This window comes from Haemaphysalis longicornis, unplaced genomic scaffold (genome assembly GCF_048455015.1).
Source record: "Haemaphysalis longicornis isolate Haplotype H1 unplaced genomic scaffold, Haemaphysalis longicornis Haplotype H1 scaffold_52, whole genome shotgun sequence".
NCBI classification, from domain to species: Eukaryota; Metazoa; Arthropoda; class Arachnida; order Ixodida; family Ixodidae; genus Haemaphysalis; species Haemaphysalis longicornis.
This window is the reverse complement of record NW_027526388.1, coordinates 1,437,217-1,457,546: the sequence shown is the minus strand read 5'-3', so window position 1 is coordinate 1,457,546 and position 20,330 is coordinate 1,437,217. Positions and strand designations below refer to the sequence as shown.

General features: G+C 49.7%; 1 protein-coding gene across 1 annotated transcript; it reads left to right on the top strand.

Moving 5' to 3' along the window:
* Positions 1–3,178: 3,178 nt before the first annotated feature.
* On the top strand, positions 3,179–6,628 carry LOC144140849 (uncharacterized). Its single transcript, XM_077672358.1, has 2 exons — positions 3,179–3,817; positions 6,488–6,628. Exons 1-2 carry the CDS (start codon positions 3,179–3,181, stop codon positions 6,626–6,628), a joined length of 780 nt encoding a protein of 259 aa, XP_077528484.1.
* The last annotated feature ends 13,702 nt before the right edge of the window (positions 6,629–20,330 follow it).

Here is a 20,330-nt window from a genome sequence, read left to right as displayed (position 1 = left end):
CGAATACTACCGCGCTGGAGCATGTCACCCAATTGTTCATCAATTACGCTCCTTTTGGAAGGGGCAACGCGGTAAGGCCACTGAAGTAAAGGCGCGTGGGAGCCGGTGTCGATAGGGTGGCTATAGTGGTACTACCAAGCGACGTCTGCGCACAGTCAAAGGATGAATAAAATTGAAAAAGCAGTTTAATCACTTGGCCTCGTTGGGGCCGGGTAGGTCGCCGTCGATGGCACGATCGAAAACTTCCGGGGATAGCCGAGATGCAGTGGCAGGAGGTGGGCAGAGTTCGGTCGCCTCAACCTTCGGGAGGTTGTCTAAAGTGGCGATGAAAACGGCGGACTCCACAGGCTCGGCGCGTCCAAGGCTCTCGCCACGGAGCAAAGAGAGAGAACTTGCTCCAGGATTAGAAATGAACAGGGCGGTTTGGCCATCACGGATACTGAGCAAGGCGAAAGGAAGCAACAGACATCGGCGTTCGCAGAAGAAATGTGACGGCGTGAAAAGTGCATTGACGTCGGAAGGAAGGTGCCAGATTAAGGGCACAGACACGGTGGAGCATGAAGGAATAGTGGTGTCGTCGGTGACAGAAACGTTTACGGAAGTGGTGTTGGAGAAATTTCAGATGGTATATCAAGCGGCGAAAACAACTCAATTTCGGCTCGGGCGCAGTCAATAATGGCGTTGTGCCGCGAGAGGAAATCCCGACCCAGGATGACGTCATGTGAGCATGAAGGAAGGGCAATGAACTGAACAATGTACAGAACGTCTTGGATGAACACCCTGGCAGTACATGTACCCACTGGTTCGATCGAACGTGCTGAAGCAGTCCTTAGGGGTGGTCCAAAATGCGGCGTCATAACGTTTTTCAGGCGGCGGCAAAGCTGTAGGCGGATAACTGAAACGGCGGCTGCAGTGTCGACAAGCACATGAGTGGCGACTCCGTCTATTACGATGTCGATGACGTTGGTGTGTGGGAAGGTAGGTCTTGAACAGTTCGACGATGACGCACCTCTTGCTTCCGGAACTGCGACGCCAATTTTTCCGCATCAGGAGGCAAGGGGCGCCGACGCCTCGGCGAAAGTGATCGGCGTCGCGGAGATGGGTGACGGTTGGTGGTTTCACGCGAGTCGGCGGCCGGAGACGTCTCGGCAAAACTGGTGGGAGCACCAGACATCGGCTGCGGCGAGACATACGGCACGTTCCAAGAAGGCTTCCGTACGGGCATCACCCCGCGGCGGCAGTAACGCGCCACGTGTCCGGGACTTAATCCAGCCAAGCAGATTGGGCGATCGTCCGACGTGCGCCAAGCGATGGTCGAAAATGACGGGTCAAGCCGTACGCGTGGCGGCTTCTGCAATACAGGCGGCACCGGGAGGTAGCGGGGATACGTTGGTCTTCCTGTGAGCTCAGTGGGCTGTCGCGGCATGACCTGGACGATTGGTTGACTTGTGACGGCTTCGGGAAAGGGCCTGGAGATGGCGTCGGCGTAGGATAGAGGTCCGGCAACAAGTAGCGTTTGCACCGAGGCCACGTACGTGGGCGGAACGTGTGGGTTGCACGATGCCGGCACCGATGAGCGAAGCGGTCACAAGTGCGTGTTGGCTGGAGCATGGTGTGGTATCGGCCACCTGCTGCTGGATAGCACTTCTAAGCGAAATGCAAGGGTGTCGTCAGACGTCGGTGTGAAGGGAACTAAGGAAAGCTGACGAGCAATTTCCTCCCAGATGAACTGCTGAATACGCGGAGACAGGGTGTTTTCGTCGCTACCAGCAGTTAAACTCGACACATCCGGGCCAAGGGATCGCCGTGTGAGAGCTCGCTGTCTCGCGAGCTCGTCATAGCTCTTGCACAGGTTGATGACGTCGGCGACCGTTTGGGGATTCTTCGCCAGCAGCATTTGATAGCCGTTATCGTAAGTGCTTTGAGGATGTGCTTGATTGTTTCCTCGTCACTTATCGTGGCGCTCACCCTCCTGCACAAATCCCCAACGTCTTCGATGTAACTGAGCAAGTTCTCACCGGGCTGCTGCACTGAAGGGTGACCGCAGTGTTCCGAAAACCTCGATTTGAATTCCGACCACGCGGGGTATCGCTTTGCGCGGTTGCCATAGCAGAGCTCGGCCGTACCGGTCAGGTAAAATTTCACGTTGTTCCGCTTCACGTTGTCATCCCAGTTGTTGTGGGCGCTTACTTTGCCGTACGTGGCGAGCCAGTCTTCCCCGTCCTGCTCGTCTGTGCCAATGAAGAATGGGGGATCCCACTGACGAATGGAACCGGAGCAGATGATGGTCGTCGAAGTAGGTGCAGGCGGGGGCTCAGTGTCGTGAGGTCGACCCATGGCGCTGGGCAGCATCCGGGAGCGGAGTTCCAGCGTGTAGAGCGGTCAGGACCCCAGCAGCCTCCACCAATTCTAAGGCGATGTATTGGTCAACGCAAGGTAGCCGACGAAAGGCCTTTAATGACCGTTATCCAAGATGGAGCGGGTTCACAGACGCGTGCCTGTCGTTTTCGTCGTCGGTGGTTTTCGTTTGGTTGTCACGGTCGATGCTCCTTTCGTCGCGGCTGCTGAGTCTGGCGCACTGTCGTTTTTCGTTCACTAGTGCCCGTACCATTCGTCTTCTTTACAATATATATATACATATATATATATATATATATATATATATATATATATATATATATATATATATATATATATATATATATATATATAAGAGAAGAAAAATTTCGAACAAGGTAAAAGCCACAATCGTGCTTTTACCTTGTTCGAAGTTTTTCTTCTCTTGTGTTCTCTACCATCTTCAAAGTTCTACTACTCCCTATATATATATGTATATATATATATATATATATATATATATATATATATATATATATATATATATATATATATATATATATATATATATATATATATATATATATATATATATATATATATATATATTGTAATGAGAAATTGGTGCAACCACTGGCCAACCCGCCCGTATGGCTGGTTCACGAATCATCGCCAGCAGCGGCCGCGAGACAGAAGAAGCAGAAGACTAGTCTGCCCGACATAGCCTGGACTGCCCGTTTCTGTGACTGCGCTCCGCTACCAATAAACCCCCTTTCAATTGGTGGAGTGTGCGGGTCCATCGCAAACCCTGGAGCTTCGCAACCGGCGGCTGCCCACCACAATGTCCCACGAACCAGTCCATCAGCCTACTCCGGCGGGCCAGGTGCCACCGATTGTCTGCCCTGGAACGATACGCCCGCGGGACCCCGCTTCGTTCAGCGGGCTAGAGGATCGTGACGTGGAAGACTGGCTTTCTACCTTTGAGCGCATCAGCACGCACAACAAGTGGGACGACGCCATGAAATTAAACAGCGTGGGCTTCTCTTTTACGCATCTCGCCGAACTTTGGTTCAATAACCATCGTCGAGAGATGAGTACCTGGGCCGAGTTCAAGGAAAGGTTTATGAAAGCTTTCGGGCGACCCGAAGTGCGCAAGCTTCAAGCAGAACAGCGTTTACGAGTACGGGCTCAGAAAACCGGAGAAGACTTCACGAGCTACATAGAAGATGTAGTAGACCTTTGCAAGCGCGTGGACCCCAGCATGTTGGAAACTGAGAAGGTAAAACATATCCTTAAAGGTATCGACGACGACGCATTTCAGATGCTGCTTTCCAAGGATCCCCGGACCGTTAGCGACGTCATCAGACTCTGCCAAAGTTATGACGAGCTGCGCAAGCAAAGGGCTTTCACTCGGCGTCCACTCGCCCAAAATGAGCCGCTTGCGAGTTTAGCCGTTGACCTCGACGATCCATCTGTGTTGGTCCGTATAAAAGAGATTGTCCGCGAAGAGGTTGCTCGACAACTTTGCCATGCCGCTTCAAATACTACTCCGGAGCTGGGCCCTGTTCCTCAGTCTACTCTTCGGCATGTAGTTCAAGAACAGGTGGCGGAAGTGCTGCCTTCTTTTAGCCAGCAGACTCCCGTGGCTGCTCCGATTACTTTCGCCGACGTCGCGGGACGGCTTGCGCAGACGAGAACGCCGTTCCGACTCCCGGCTCCACCAAGACCTCTTCCTCAGGCGCGGGTTCCAACTCAATCCATGAATCCCTGGCGTACTCCGGACAACCGGCCAATTTGCTTTTCGTGTCACTACCCAGGACATGTCGCACGTTACTGTCGCCGCCGCGTACTACCTGCCAACGGTCCTCCACCGGAATGCCGCTATCCATATTACGGACCCACATACGGTTCCCCCCCGACGCTGCCCCAAACCGCTTCGGACTCGTACGCGCCCTCGGCTTCCGACCGCCAGCCTTTCGCCGACCGTCGTTCTCAGTCCCCGCGCCGCCGCTCGCTTTCGCCGATGCGTCGTCGTACCACTCCTGCCACAGAGGAAAACTGACAGCCGCAGTTCCGGAGGCAAGAACTGCGTTGCCGTCAAAAAGTCCAAGCCCTCCACTGTCTCCCGCAAATGTTATTGACGTGTCAGTCGAAGGTGTCGCGACTGCTGCGCTGGTCGATACCGGAGCAGCAGTTTCCGTGATTCGAGCCGATCTCTGCCGCAAAATTCGTAAAGTTATGACGCCTCTCTCTGGACTATCCTTACGAACCGCCGACTCCCAACCCGTTCATGCCTTGGCTGCATGTACGGCTCGCGTTTCCTTCCAGGGCGTAGTGTACGTCATTGAATTCATCGTGCTTCCCAACTGCTCTCATGACGTCATTCTGGGATGGGACTTTTTGTCTCGGCACAACGCCCTTATTGACTGTGCGCGTGCCGAAGTTGAATTTTCTGTCCTACCAGACGACGCCTATGACGATAATTCTGCGTCATCCGCCGCTAAACTGGTCGCAGCCGCAGACACGACCATTCCTCCCCAGTCCACCGTTGTAGTGCCGCTATGTTGTACTTCTTTTGGGGATGCAACTGCCATTTTCACGCCATCCGAGGTCTTCCTCCGCCGCAGGTGCATTCCGCTGCCTTTCGCCGTGCTGCAAATTCATTCTGGCGAAACTGGCATGATTGTTACCAACCCGTCCGCAAGCCCGTGCTTCTTGCTACGGGGAGAATGCCTTGGCACTGTCGAGCTCGTGGATTCCTGTCGGGTCGTTGACGTCCCAGACAATACGCCTGATCATGACATTTCCGCTCTTACCCCTTCGACGACGACACAGCTTTCCAACGACGTGTTTCATGCTTCAATCGATCACGCTCTCGAGCCCGCGCAGAAATGTCAACTTCTGGAACTCCTGTGCCGTTTCCGTTCGTCGTTCGACTGCGCACAACCCTCGCTTGGCCGTACCTCTATCGTCACCCATTCCATCGACACTGGATCGCATGCGCCGCTGCGGCAGCGACCGTATAGGGTGTCTCCTAGCGAGCGTCAAGTGATCGATGAGCAAGTACGTGACATGCTCCAACGGGACATCATTCGCCCATCGAACAGCCCATGGGCCTCCCCCGTTGTTCTCGTAAAGAAGAAGGACGGCTCGATTAGATTTTGTGTGGACTATCGGCGCCTAAACGGCATTACGCGCAAGGACGTCTATCCTCTACCACGCATTGATGATGCCCTCGATTGCTTACAAGGAGCTGAATTCTTTTCGTCCCTGGACTTACGCTCTGGATACTGGCAGGTGCCTGTAGCGGATGCTGATCGCCCGAAAACGGCCTTTGTAACCCCGGATGGCCTCTTTGAATTCAAGGTCATGCCGTTCGGGCTCTGTAATGCCCCTGCCACCTTCGAGCGAATGATGGACGGTGTGCTACGAGGTTTGAAGTGGAAGACGTGCCTGTGCTATCTAGACGATATCGTTGTGTTTTCCCCTGACTTTGGAACGCACCTTGCGCGTCTCCAGCAAGTACTTACCTGTATCACCAACGCCCAGCTACAACTCAACCTTAAAAAGTGCCACTTTGCCGCGCGTCAGCTCACCATTTTGGGTCACGTCGTGTCTAAGGATGGAATACTCCCGGACAAGAGCAAGTTGCGTGCTGTGGCCGAATTCCCGAAGCCGACAACTATGAAGGCTTTACGGAGTTTCATCGGCCTCTGCTCTTACTTCCGCCGCTTCGTACGGAACTTCGCGTCGATCATATCCCCGCTTACACGGCTTCTCGCTGACGGCGTCGGTGATCTATCGGCCTGGTCGCCAGCGTGCGATGACGCATTTACGACCTTGCGGCGCCTCCTCACTTCACCGCCTATCCTTCGGCACTTCGATCCGGGCGCTCCCACGGAGATCCACACTGACGCCAGTGGAGTTGGCCTCGGCGCAGTGCTGGCACAACGGAAACCTGGGTTTAGCGAGTACGTTGTCGCATATGCGAGTCGCACGTTGACAAAGGCGGAATTCAACTACTCCGTGACGGAAAAGGAATGTCTGGCCATTGTATGGGCGCTGGGAAAGTTTCGACCCTATTTGTACGGCCGACCTTTCGACGTCGTCACGGACCACCATGCGCTCTGTTGGCTGTCCTCCTTAAAAGATCCATGCGGGCGCCTCGGGCGATGGGCTCTTCGGCTTCAAGAGTTCGACATACGCGTCATTTATCGGTCGGGCCGTAAACATCAAGACGCTGACGCTCTGTCCCGATCGCCGCTTCCTCCTGAGGTTGCCTGTGTTTTGACTGAGGACAGCATTCTTTCTGCTCTCTCCTTGGAAGATTTATGCACTGAGCAACGCAAGAATCCATGGATCTCTTCCATTATTTCCGTCCTCTCTGGACCGTTCCCACACCAAGGATCCCGTGCCCTTCGCAGACAAGCTTCCCACTTCGCACTGCGCGACGGCCTTCTTTACCGCCGTAACTACCTCGATGAAGGGCGCAAATGGCTTCTTGTTATCCCGCGCCATCGCCGTGCCGACATTTGTGCTTCCCTTCACGCCGACCCAACCTGCGGTCACGCGGGTGTCTTGAAGACGTACCATCGGGTCCGTTTGCGCTATTACTGGCGTGGCATGTACAACTTCGTTAGGAAGTACGTCCAGTCATGTGCCACGTGCCAGCGCCGCAAGTCTCCTCCCGCTACTTCAGTCGGTCCCTTACAACCGTTACCATGTCCAGCGAAACGCTTCGACCGTGTTGGCATTGACCTCTATGGACCTCTGCCCTGTACGCCCGCTGATAACCGGTGGATTATTGTCGGTATCGACCACCTGACGCGCTATGCCGAGACTGCTGCATTGCCAACGGCTGCAGCAGGAGACGTCGCTTCTTTTATTCTCAGTCACTTCATTTAGCGACATGGAGCGCCTCGCGAGCTCCTTAGTGATCGCGGACGCGTGTTCTTGTCCCAAGTTGCTGAAGCACTGCTCAAGGCATGCCGCGTCGTGCATCGCACAACTACTGCCTATCACCCACAAACAAACGGCTTGACAGAACGCTTCAATCGCACACTAGGGGATATGCTCGCCAAGTACGTCGCCGACGATCACCAGAACTGGGACCTCGTACTACCCTATGTCACCTACGCATATAATACCGCCACCCAAGCTACAACGGGTTTCTCTCCCTATTTTCTGCTCTACGGACGTGAGCCCTCGTGCAATCTGGACACCATCCTACCCTACCGACCCGATCCTTCAGAGGGTACGCCCCTTTGTGATGCCACGAAACGCGCGGAAGACTGCCGACAACTGGCGCGACGTTTCACTGCCGAAGAACAGTGGAGGCAAAAATATCGTCATGATGACGTTGCTGCAGACCCCACCTATTTACCTGGCTCCCTGGTGTGGCTTTGGGTGCCCTCTACTACACCGGGACTATCCAGCAAGCTACTGTCGAAATATCACGGGCCTTACCGCTTCATTCAACGGGTTTCCCCAGTCAATTACGTTGTAGAGCCTACGGCCCCTTCTGCGGACCTCCGAAGGCGTGGTCGTGAAACCGTGCACGTACAGCGTTTGAAGCCTTACCACGAACCGATCGTTTCTTCGGCGCCATGACGCAACAGCCAGGATGGCCCTCTCTTCTCCGGGGGGGTAATTGTAATGAGAAATTGGTGCAACCACTGGCCAACCCGCCCGTATGGCTGGTTCACGAATCATCGCCAGCAGCGGGCGCGAGACAGAAGAAGCAGAAGACTAGTCTGCCCGACATAGCCTGGACTGCCCGTTTCTGTGACTGCGCTTCGCTACCAATAAACCCCCTTTCAATATATATATATATATGTTGTTACGAGATTGATTTATGTGCTAGATGCACAATAGGGTGTATGACCAGCGACACAAAAATGTCCAAGCGGTTCCAAGGTGACTCATGTGCGACCAGAGTGAAACCTTGAAGTCCGTTGCTGATGCAGGCGCATTGGTTGTACGTCCTGGCGTGTAATATTTACGTAACATTTTCCCCGTCCCAGACGAAGCCCTCCGGGCACGTCAACTTGAAGAAAGAAGAAACGTGGCGCAAACTAGACGTGGACCAAGAAAACAAGGTAAGACAAACACAGGCGCCAGACGTTTTTTGTTTCTTTGGGTATGTACCAACTAGCTCAGCAATAAGTTTTGTTAAAACGTCCACTTGCTCTGCGGTGTTGGCAACGTTTAAGGTAGGCAACATGCCCCAATTGCGTCTTTTTGTATTATAGGTAAGTTAAAGTCAAGTGTGCAATAACGTACATCACATCGATGAGACCCGCCATCACAACAAACGGGCCTACGTAATCTGACAGATGCTTCTCTCAGCCCGCGCTTACGCAATGGCGTTCATAGCTACACAAAATCACCCGGCACGTGCGTAGCATCACATCGGCGACTGTCAAGTCGCTTCTTGGACTGCTCCTGAGACGCGAGAGTTCGCAGGCGGGCAAGTCGGCAGGCATCTTCAACAACGTACATTGTCCTCGCCGACGATCATTCGTCGTGCATGGAGAAAGGAAGATAGTTTTTTGAGGCAGCTGTTAGGTGGACGTGCGTAACGGATGAAAAATGGACTGTAACAAGTGCTTTCATGCTTCGCCGTGTTATATGCGTATGTTACCAATGGCAACAGATCTTTTCAGCTTCTGTGGTTTGAAGCGCCGTACATGGATAGCATGGTCGTGAATGTTTGGTTGGTTCGCTCCGTCAGACCGTCCGTCTAAGGGTGGTAAGGCGAAGAGTGGCGAAATAGCACGGCAGAAAGTCGAAGAAGCTCTCCGACCACCTTTGCAGTGAATGGGCCCCCACGATCACTGATTACGACTTTTGCGGGGTCCATGGCGTAGCGATATGTGCCGGAGCAATACCAGCAAGAGTTCTGTTGCACTTGCCGAGGGTAGTTGGCCGTCCCAGCGCAGCGGAAGAGGTTATCTACGCATACAATTGCCTGAATTTGCCAGTAGCCTGATCGCAAGTCAATTGGGGAGAAGTACGAAGCCGAATGAAGACAGCCTATTGCGTCGTGAATACGGGGGAGGGGATATAGATCCTTCTCGGTAACTTGGTTAAAGGGAAGCTGAAGCGCTTAAAAAAATTGAGTTAGAGGCACGTTTATATAGTTTTTTGCGCGCTGACTCCCAATATCACATTAACTTTTATCGTAAATGAGTCCAACCGGTATTTATCTTGCAAAACGCGCGGTCCCGTTTGAAAGACGCGCGCCCTTCGTCTTTGACGCCTCTGATTGGTTGTTCCGTCGTGACGTCAAATGAGGACACCCTTCGGCCACGCGGGTTTTCGGAAGCATTGGCAACAATCGCACGGCAGGGGCGCTTGCCTTTGCGGCAATTTAGCTTGCAGTTTGTTGTTCGCACATGACTGCAACTTTATTCTCCAACTTCCCGTGCTGTTGGTTCAAGTATCTTGGAGCTTAAATTTGCTTTACACGACCGAGAACCCCTAAGCAGCGACTGTGGCGTCGGCTAGAGGGTTCCGTCAGAATATTTCTGAACTGGGCAACCAGCATGGGGGGTTTCTATTCCTGATGTTAATATTAGGTGCTGCCTGAACTGTTTGTTACTATAAACGAAACCATTTATGCCCAAGATTAAGCGGCGTTTTATGATCAATGTACCAGCGATAAGGACGTACGTGCACTGCGCGAACAAATAGCGTTCTTGCGCTGTCAACGTAAATGCGAGACATTTGTTGCCGGTACACGCATATACGAACAAGCGGGCTCCGCTTCCAAATTTTTTTTGCTCGTTGTCACCCACTCCAGCCCCCTTACTCATCCCCATACACACAACGACGCGCGCGCGCTTACGCACGCCATTTCGGCAGAGGTGCTAAGGCGCCCCCGCGATCGCTAGCTGCACTTCGATGAGTGGCGTCTCACTGCTTGACTTGAATTTATTCTGAAAACACTGTAGAATACTGGTGCCTCCGCAGCATTATCGGCTCTAATAGGGCTTGATTTTCACGTGTTAGTTGCGCATTCTGCTACAATATTACGGCCACCTCGTTATAATTACAGACCAGTTGGACAAGGCAGTTACGTTGTAGTTACCGGTCTTTAGGTAACAATCACCAAACGTTTGTGATAATGAATCGTTGGCCTGTTTCAGAATTTCTAAATTTAAGCATTTACCGTGCTAGTCGGACAAAGGCCTTATATTTACTCTTCGCTCCTACTTTTTTTTAGTGTCATCGTTATATATATATCAACGACTATCGCTAGAACACAGTTGAGGTTCAAGCGGCAACAAGTGCTTGCCAGGTTATAATATGCAGGCACATGGAATCTTTGGCAAAGAATTAGGCCCCCGCAGCCAACACAAATTATGGTATGGTGGTGGTTCGGAGTGGTGTTTTTTCATTCCAGAAAAATATTACCTCATCCTGGCATGTATACTTGCAAAATAAGTAATGTGGTGGTCTTGGTTCTTTTACTTCGTAGGAATACTGTTTACCTATAGCCGGGAGAGAACTTCTACCAGGAGTGGCCCCTTGTTTTATTTTCGACAAAAATTGATTTTTTGAGCACAGTTCCAAGCCCATAGCGAAAAAAAAACCGACGCGTTTAATGAAACAGGTATTTCCTGAACAAATGTGACTGTTTCTGGAACTGAACGAAACATCCCGGGCCAAAGTACAGCAGTATTCACCTTCCTTCCTAAATCTAGCATCTAATGTGAACATTCATGTTCGTCGCATCAACAACAAAAAAAGAAAGAAACAAGAAAATAGGAAAAACGTATTGGAGAGTTTTGAAAAGTATCTAACTTAGTTCAGTATATTCTCTGTCATCAAGCACAGACACCTCGTTTGTCGCTTCCGTATGCTATAAACTTCCCGGCGTGGTATTGTCCTGCTTAGGAATACAGCACGGTAACGTATGCCTTGTTTGACGTTCGTGCATACTTTTGAACACAAAAATTGTACAAGTGCTATCAACAACAACAAGTATCATTCTTCCTGTGGCGAGCCTCTGCAGGAAACACGGCGGAAAGAGAATGGCAGACGTGGCCGATCCGGCCGGAAGTCCAGGTATGACGTATGAGAATCTCAAATTGGCCCGAGTCGTTCCAGTACATAAAGGAGGCAATATAAATGAACTGTGGAATTACCGACCAGTTTTCGTTTTGCCTGTGTTGTGAAAAATTTTTGAGGGTATTATAATTCTAGGATAGCCGATTTTCTGCACAAATACAATGTGATTGTTGATTCACAATATGGGTTCGCGAAAAATAGGACCATAGAGCGAGCACTGTTAGTTGTTAAATACAAAATAATAGATAATATTGAAAACAAAAAGTAAAACAAAAACAAAGTATACCCTTGGCACATTTTTATATTTTCGCAGGGCATTTGATTGCGTACACCATCAGACCCTGCTTAAGAAACTTTGTAACTATGGGGTTCGAGTTACTGCGTTGAACCTATTGCGGAGTTATCTGAGTAATATGTCCCAATATGTTCGAACAAATAACATATCCTCTGATATACAGGTGGTTAAGCATGGTGTTCCACAGGGATCAGTACTGGGGCCGTTATTATTCCTTACATATATCAATGACCTAGCCGACATACATAACTCTCCCGATCTGGTAATGTACGCTGATGACACTAATCTTTTCTTCGCTTCCTGTTCATTACCGGCGCTTCAAAATATGGTCAATGCTTATTTAATCAACCTTCGTGATTGGTTACACAAGAATAAGCTTAGTTTAAATATGAGTAAAACGAAATATATTATTTCCAAGCCCATCAACACGATGGAAACTAATTGTATACATTTTCATTATGACAGTATAACAATCAATCAGGTTTCTCCCCAAAAATTTCTCGGTGTATGGTTTAATGAAAATCGTTCGTGGTCTGTTCATATTTCGAAACTTGGTTCTGAACTAAGTAAAATTGTTGGCCTGTTTTATAGGATTTCTAATCTACTGCCTGTTTGGTTAAAAGTGTCTATGTATAATGCCCTGTTCTTTTCGGAGACTTTCTTAATGTAATCTTGTTTGGGATACGACCACGTCTTCAAATTACCAAAAATTACTTGTCCTGCAAAAAAGAGCCTTGCGGGCTATTGAGGGATATTATGGTGCACCACAAAACTTATGTACGCAACCAGTGTTTGTTAAACACTCTATATTAAAAGCCGACCAAGTGCATTATCTGCGGCTTCTTCAATACATTCACCGGAATCGCTTGTACTCTGTTCCTGGTAGCAACATAGGTTACAATCTTCGCGTGGTAAAACTAAGAGTTCCGCGAACGCGAACAAATTATGGTGAACAAAAACTGAGTTGTCAAGTACCCAAGCCCTAAACAAATTCCCCTTTCTGATGAGTTTTTTCTATCTGAAAACATGTTCAAGAGAAAGACCAAACAACATCTGATTGAAGATAAATTCTATAGTAAAAATGAAATTTACCGTCTTCGATATATATGTGTATGTGTATGTATGTGTGTACGTGGAGTAAGTGTATACATATATATTTCTATCCTTTTCACGCAAGTAGTTGAGTCGAATGATTTACTTTATTTGATCCGTATGTACGAAATTGTACTTATACAAGTACCAATTTTTATTTGCTCATGATTGTGCACATGTTTTGTATTCTAGTAAGTGTTACTGTTTATATATTAGTTTGGTATTTTGATTGCTGCCCCTTCTATGTATTAAGTGTTTTTGCGTTTGTATCTGTACTGCTTACAGGCTTAGGGTACCGAGGCCTCGTCATGCTTAACCGCCTTTTGCCTCGGTCCCCTCCTTTCTATGAAAAGAAAATAAACTTCACTTCACTTCATTTCACGTTTTCCGGACGGTTTTCGCCTCTGCTCTTCGGTCTTCTGGCATCGCGCGCCGAGATGGGGGCGAGGCATCGGGCCACATTTGTTTGCGTATTGCGCCGCTTCGATTCCTTGTATTGCGATAATATTTCGTACAAGGGAACTATTAAATGTGTACTTGGTGCTAGTCAACTTCTCTTTTAATTCTAAAACTTCTTCTGGCACCGGAAGTCGACGAGGCAGAGCCATGCCTCACCCTTCTTTTTAACCAAAATCACCGGGGCCATACAAGGACTGCAGGATTTCCTAATTGCGCCCTTTTGCATCACCTCGTGGACTTGTTCGTTAGTGACTCGTCGGTAAGACGGAGAGACGCGGTAAGGCTTTTGCCGTACGGGATTGGCTGTTGCAGTGTTAATTGAATGGTGAGCCCGTGTGTTCGGTACAGACCAGGGTTGATGTTCGCGGGCAAAATCAAACACACCCGAGTACCGCGTGAGCACTTGTACCAATTCGGGGCGTTTTTCGGCGCCAAAAGATTCATTTACCATACCCTACCTGCCAAGGGTATAGTCAGACAAGAAGACACAATCCCTTCAATGTTATTCACAGCATGTTTACAAGAAGTATTCAGAACGTTGGATTCGGAACAGGTGGGAGTAAGGGTTAATGGAGAATACCTCAGTAACCTCATATTTGCTAAATAACTTAGAGGACGAATTGCAAAGCATGGTTTCCGCTCTGTACGAAAAGAGTAGAACCGTGGGCATGAAAATTAATATGCAGAAAACCAAAGTAATGATCAATAACCTCGGGACAGCACAGCAGTTTGGGATAGGTGGCGAGGTAGTGGAAGTGGTAAGCGAATATATCTACTTAGGCCAACTTGTGACCCCGGATCCCAACCATGAGGCAGACATAATTAGAAGGATCAGAATGGGGCAGAGTGCATAGAACAGACATTCTCAGATAATGAATGGCAGCCTACAATTGTCTCCGAAGAAGAAAGTGTATGAGAGCTGCATCTGACTGGTACTCACCTACGGGACAGAAACTTGGAGGCTCAAAAGCGGATTCAACTTAAATTGAGAACGACTCAGCGGGCCATGGAGCGGAAAATGACAGGTGTAACATTAGGGGACAAGAAGATAGCGGAGTGTGTCAGGGAACAAACACGTGTTATGGATATATTAGCAGAAATTAAGAAGAAGAAATGGACGTGGGCAGGGCATGTGATGCGCAGGTGAGATAATTGTTTGTCATTACGGGTAACAGAGTGGATCCCTAGAGAAGGCAAGCGTTGCAGGGGGCGTCAGAAAGTTAGATGGGGAGATGAGATCAAAAACTTTGCGGGGATAAATTGGTCAGAGTTGGCACAGGACCGGGGTAAATGGAGAATAATGGGAGAGGCCGTTGCCTTGCAGTGGGCGTAGATACGCTGGTGATGATGATGATAATGATGACCTGCCAAGGTCCACCGGGAAATTATGAGAAGAAGAATGCAAAGTTTCTGTCAAAACCGCCGGTGAAGACGAAGCGTATTTGGAGAATTCAGCAAGTTTGAGGCAACGGGGAAGCATGACGGGCTCAGCAGTATAGTCAACCGTCCGCATTACGGTATCTCCTTGGACAACCGAAACAACTGACCGTGGTACAAGAATGTCTTTCTTGGCACAATTCAGAGGAACTGGTTCAGTCAATGCTTCAAAGTCACTACGTCAACTCCGGTGCAAAGAACTGAAACAAATGCGACAGACCTTGCCGGTATGATTGTGTCCTCCAATACGAAGAGGGCACGGTTATCAGAAGGGTCTTCCACAAGGGCACGCAGCGCGGTCCTGTCCACGTAAATTTCTCCGCTGCGGAAGTCAACGGTGGCCCCGTACTGCTTCGAATTAGATGCGGAGCATCTTATGGTCCGGGCTAAGTCTCTCCCTCCGCCATGGGGCGTGCACAACCCACTGCGCATGTCTCGCCAGGCACCACTGATGATGATTGGGGCCGGATGCCCCTAGGGATTGCCAACCAAAGAATCCATCACAAGGTAGCTTCGCTTTCAACCACCATCGTCATCTTCCCGTACAGGAAACCTGAGTACCACACCCCCACTGCGCGTGCCTGGCTAGGCACCGCTGATGATGATTGTGCCCCTAGGAATTGGCCAACTAAAGAATCCATCACAAGATAGCTTCGAGTTCAACCACCATCGTCATCTTCCCGTAGGGGAACCTTGAGTAGTAGGCGAGGCATTCCTCCTCTCCTCTCCTCTCTGATGCTCCTCTTCTCTCCGGCTTTCCTCCACTCCTCCCCGAAGCTCCTCTCCTCTCCTGGATTGCGCAACGAATGGCAACACCTGCGGTAGCGGCTGCATGCTCCGCTGGGGCCGCCACGGTAGCTCCGTGGTATGAATGACTCATTCCGCTCCCCTCATTCTCCTCCCGCAACGCCGCGTTGAGTCAGCGTCAACGCTAGTGTCCGCGCAGCGGACAGCGCCGTGGAGAAGAGGGCTCGGGTCGCTGCCACGAAACGGCAGCGGCGATAGGCCGGTCGCGAACTTCAGGCCCGCGAAACCGAAAGGAAACGTCGGCAAGAGGAAACGTCGCCAAGGAAACGCCGCCAAGAAGCTGCTACTGATGCAACGAGGGTCGCGCAGCTGAACTAATGGGGACTTGAGTCGACCTCATGGCTGCTTCGCATACTACTCAGGGTTCCCCTACGGGAAGATGGTGAAATGTTTTTAGCTCAGTTTCAATGTTTTTTGCGTGTGCATGTAATCTTTAGGTAGCTTACCCTGATTCGTTTATTCAACATACAGCAGTTATCAACTAAAAAGTTCAGAAATTGCCAAAAATATTACAAGTGACAGAGGTCCCGGCGATACATGTGATAAATGTGCTAGGTAGCGCCATCTATGCAGTACACGTGAACTAAAAATGTCTAAAATCTAATCATATGCAGAATCTAAAATCCAGGTTCCCGGATGCACTGCAGACTCCGCTCTGAACGTATGGGCGCCAAACAAAAATTTCACTGAGCAAACCCCAAACGGGCACAGGCACTCACCGCCGAAACCTACAAAAGTCACCATTCGGTCCCAGCTAAAGATCACTTTACAGCCAAGGCCGGCTTTGAAAGCTAAACTCGTTGACAAGCACTGTTGCTCTTATATCAATCAAAGCTAGTGTTCGGGTGTCATCTACCAATACTTCAACTTTGTTTTTTTGCATAGATGAAGGTGAAGGTAGTTTCAATTGAGACTGTCCGGTAAGAGGCATATTACGCGATGGTTGTGCTGCGGCCTCACCTCCATTAGCCGCGCCGCCTAGTTTTCGGGCGGCGGTGAGCGATGCCGGAAAAGTGAGGGCGAACGCCGCTGTCGTGTGGCGGGAGGTGTGAAACTCCGGTCAGTAGCAGGTGAATCACGACTAGGCAGTGGCTGTGCTATGGGATGCAGATCCTGTGACAGAGGTGTGTCGTAGCGGACCTTCCCAGCCCTGGGGTGTTCCACATAGGTGGTTGCTCGTACCGTGATGCTCAATGGCGGCCCGCGGCAGAAGCGGGAAATGTATCCCACCCCACCACAATTGTAGCAGTCAGAGAGGCGCTCACGGTCATGGAAGTATTCCTGGTGCCCATCGTCAAAACGGTGTTCAAAACATGGATATCGATGAAGCTGGTTATAAGTTGGACGTTGGGTACGCCGAGACAGCTGTTCAAGGCCATTACTGGTGCGTGCTGACTAGCAGACATCGAGGCGCTGCGGGATGTCATTGCGAGGGATCAGGCTCGCATCGTAGAACCCAGCGCTCGACCGAGCAAGAGTGTTGGCTTGGACATCTTATAGCACGTGGCTCTCATGGATGCGTACGCTGTCAGTAGAGTGCAGGGGTGCTTGTTGTCGCAGCTGTTCCTCGCGAATAATGCGTCGTATGGTTTCAGCAAAGTCTTCGGGCGGGTTCAGGTCAACGCTTGCCACAGCTGTAACATTAGCCAAACAACCGAACTTAAGTGTTATGCGGCGCATCATTAAAGCTTCAAAGAAGCAGCAATGTTGTACGACGTCTGACGCCGAGTCCAACATTTCGCGGACTACCTGAAAGTTGCAGACGTCCTCGGTGATGCTTTTTAACAGATGTCTAACCTTATCTTCCTGTGACATTCTCGGGTCGACGATTGTACAAAGCTTTAGCAGCTCGTCTAGATAGGGCATGCACTTTTCGCCGGGGATTTGCGCGCGCTGAAGAAGCGTCTGTTCCGGACGCTTCTTTGCGATGCGGTCGCCAAAGCAGCGCGAGGTGTCTTCAAACGATCCCACGTCGTGAACGTGCCTTCGCGACGCTCATAGCAGGCTACATCAGACCCATCTAAGGATAACACGACGTTCGCGAGTTGAGCAGCCGCATCCCAGCGATAGTACCGGCTTGCCCGTTTGTAATAGAGTGACCGATCGTCGACGTCCTCATCCGCGATCCCAGTGAATGTTGGGGCTCCCATTGCGGACGCAGCCGACCACGGGCGATTGCACCGTAGTACTGGTTTAAAGCATCCTAGGAGGCAGCGGAGGATGACCCATGATGCGTCGGCGACGGCGGAAATCCTGGAGGTCCGTCAATCAGTGAGTTAGTCGGGCGCTTTCTTTAAAGGTATAGATTGTGTGTGCGATGAGGTGAGTGCGGGAATGTGAGCGTGCTAATTTGCGTTAAGGGGGTGTTTGTGTCTATTAGTATTGCACACTTCTTTCATTGTTTTTGTAGCCTTTGTCGTTTTGCTGTCAAGTTTTTGTTCTCACGCTGAATGCTACGTTACCAAGAATGTGCTCTGTTTACCCAGCCTGCGCATCTAATACAAAAAATGACGACTATGCATATAATGGCAGAGATGGTGCACGTTACGACAATCTCATGGCTCATCTTGGCATCGCGATGACTCTATTGTCTAATCCATGCCTGCAACAGACTACATTCGGAAAATGATAGCAACGTGCATATATTTGACCAAAAAAATGTTATCGCAGGTGTAACGTTGCGCAGTGCAGACAGTCATTACTGTAACTTTTCGCGCTCTAACCGGAGTTCAATTTCTGCAATTCCAGGAGGACTATTCTCATTCTTCAATAGTGGAAATTGAACTGCAATCCAATCCTGACCTTACCCTTTCTTGAAGTGCAGGATTGCAGACCAAAGGTTTGAGCCAAACCGCATGTTCGACATTGTAATTTGCCAAATTTTATTTGTTCAATGCGTAGATTTCCCAATCAAGTCCACTCGTATGAGCCTGCATCACGGGAGTATCCTGTTGTGACTTTTCCCCATCATCACCAGGTCAATAATTATGCTTTAGGTACGTACGGATGCCCGTGTACTCGACGCTCTAATTCCAAACTACATTCTTATCGTCGTAGTATCTGCAATGTTGACGGTAAAAATGATAATTTTTCAACGTGCACTGTGCACATTCGCAAACCGTCTCGCAAGCCGTTAGGAAAGCTTCACATGAAGGTAATCTGTAGTGGGCTTTTTGTTAGTGTAAAACCAAATGTCAATAAAAAGTCATGCGCATCTCCGTCCAACGACGACGATGGTTAAACGCGAAGCTTTCTCGTGGCATAATTTTTGGTTGTCATCAAATATTTTTAAACTCCTCGACCATGTCGAAATGAAGCAAACGGCTGGACGCCGGCTTCATAACTGGAGGGAGCCAGGCTCAATTTCGGCCACCGCAAGCGTTTTCCGTCTTTCGCTTCGGTGTTTTCGCTTTATTGGCGCCATCAGTGGGAACATTAAAGCATAGCTTTTATAAACAGAACAAAAAACTTTGCCCCCACTGTACGCGCGTAATGGGAGTTATTGTTGTCTTTGGAAGCCTTAGCAAAGGAAATACGTCCATCTTTGCGAGTACTCATCAGAAAAGGATTCTGTTCTAAGTCCGATTTGAGTATTCATATATTGAAGATTAAACTAAGTGGATATTGTGAAGGCGTTATAGAATGTAACGAGGAACTTGTACCGTGGGCGCATAATTCGCAGTTAAGACACTGTCATAAAATACGCAGCACTGTAGAACGTAGAACAGCGAAATGAAGCAACAAGGTTGCTTAGCGTTCTCAAAAAGGCTAGTTGTTTTCGTTCGAGCTCCCGTATGTTCCATATAGTTCAACGATCACCCGCGCACGGTTGAAACTACGCACGTAAAGTGTCGGTCGCGGGCTGTGCCAATTAAGGCGAACGTCACACACAGATTTGGTATTTCACTACGTCAAACGAGCAGATGTAAACAGGTCTGGGCGAAGCCTGTCTAACACCGCAGTTCCAGCTTCATAGATGAAATACCTTCACCGGAGCTGCAACACTCGTGAAATTTCAGTGACATAATTGGCATTACGCTGGCTAGGCAGCGCGTTTTTTTTTTTCGCTCTTTCTAAGCAGTGGGTAGAAAAGCTTCAAACTATTCCCGCGGAGTGCCCCCGTGGCTTGAAAGGGACCCTGCAGCACTTTTGATAAACGCTTTCACTCTTTCCTTCGCGTCTGGAAGCACTGCGAAAGGTACAGTTATCGCCAGCACGGAGCAGCACTGCGGGATTTGCTCGTTGCACCGGATACGCCATCCTTTTATAATTTGTGTTTCTTGCTTTTTTTTAAAGTTGCTATCGAAAAGCGTTCATTGCTGCAACTGAAGAAGAACCGGCCAACAGCTGCTACATGGCCTCAGTGACGTAATTCGGGCCGTCGAAAAACGTCAATACCTGGAAAGAGAGAAAACTTTTGAGCGAATTTCCCAGTTAGCTGACAAGCGTAGAGCACTAATTTCTGGCGTAGGTACTTTGCTGCCCTCTAGTCTAAGTGCTGGGTCTGTTGGGGGACTACGTTCTTTAAGCATTTAAGATTTCCAAAAAAGTTGAAAAGAGTGTTGCAGGGTGCCTTGAAGGAGCAAATGGTATTACCTCTGCAGACGCTGTGAGGCGCCTGCATACCGGTGTTGTTGGCGTACTTGGATATTAACTGCGCTATTTGCCGATGGAGAAACTGTCAGTAAACCCGACGTTGAAGCGCCTTCCATTCCTAGGCACGCGAGTCGATTTCGAAGATCCGGCAAACACCAACCAGACTGGTGGTTTTCCTTGGCGCGTTATTGCGCCAAGAGAAGCGAGCGCCAGAACAACCACAACTTCGCGA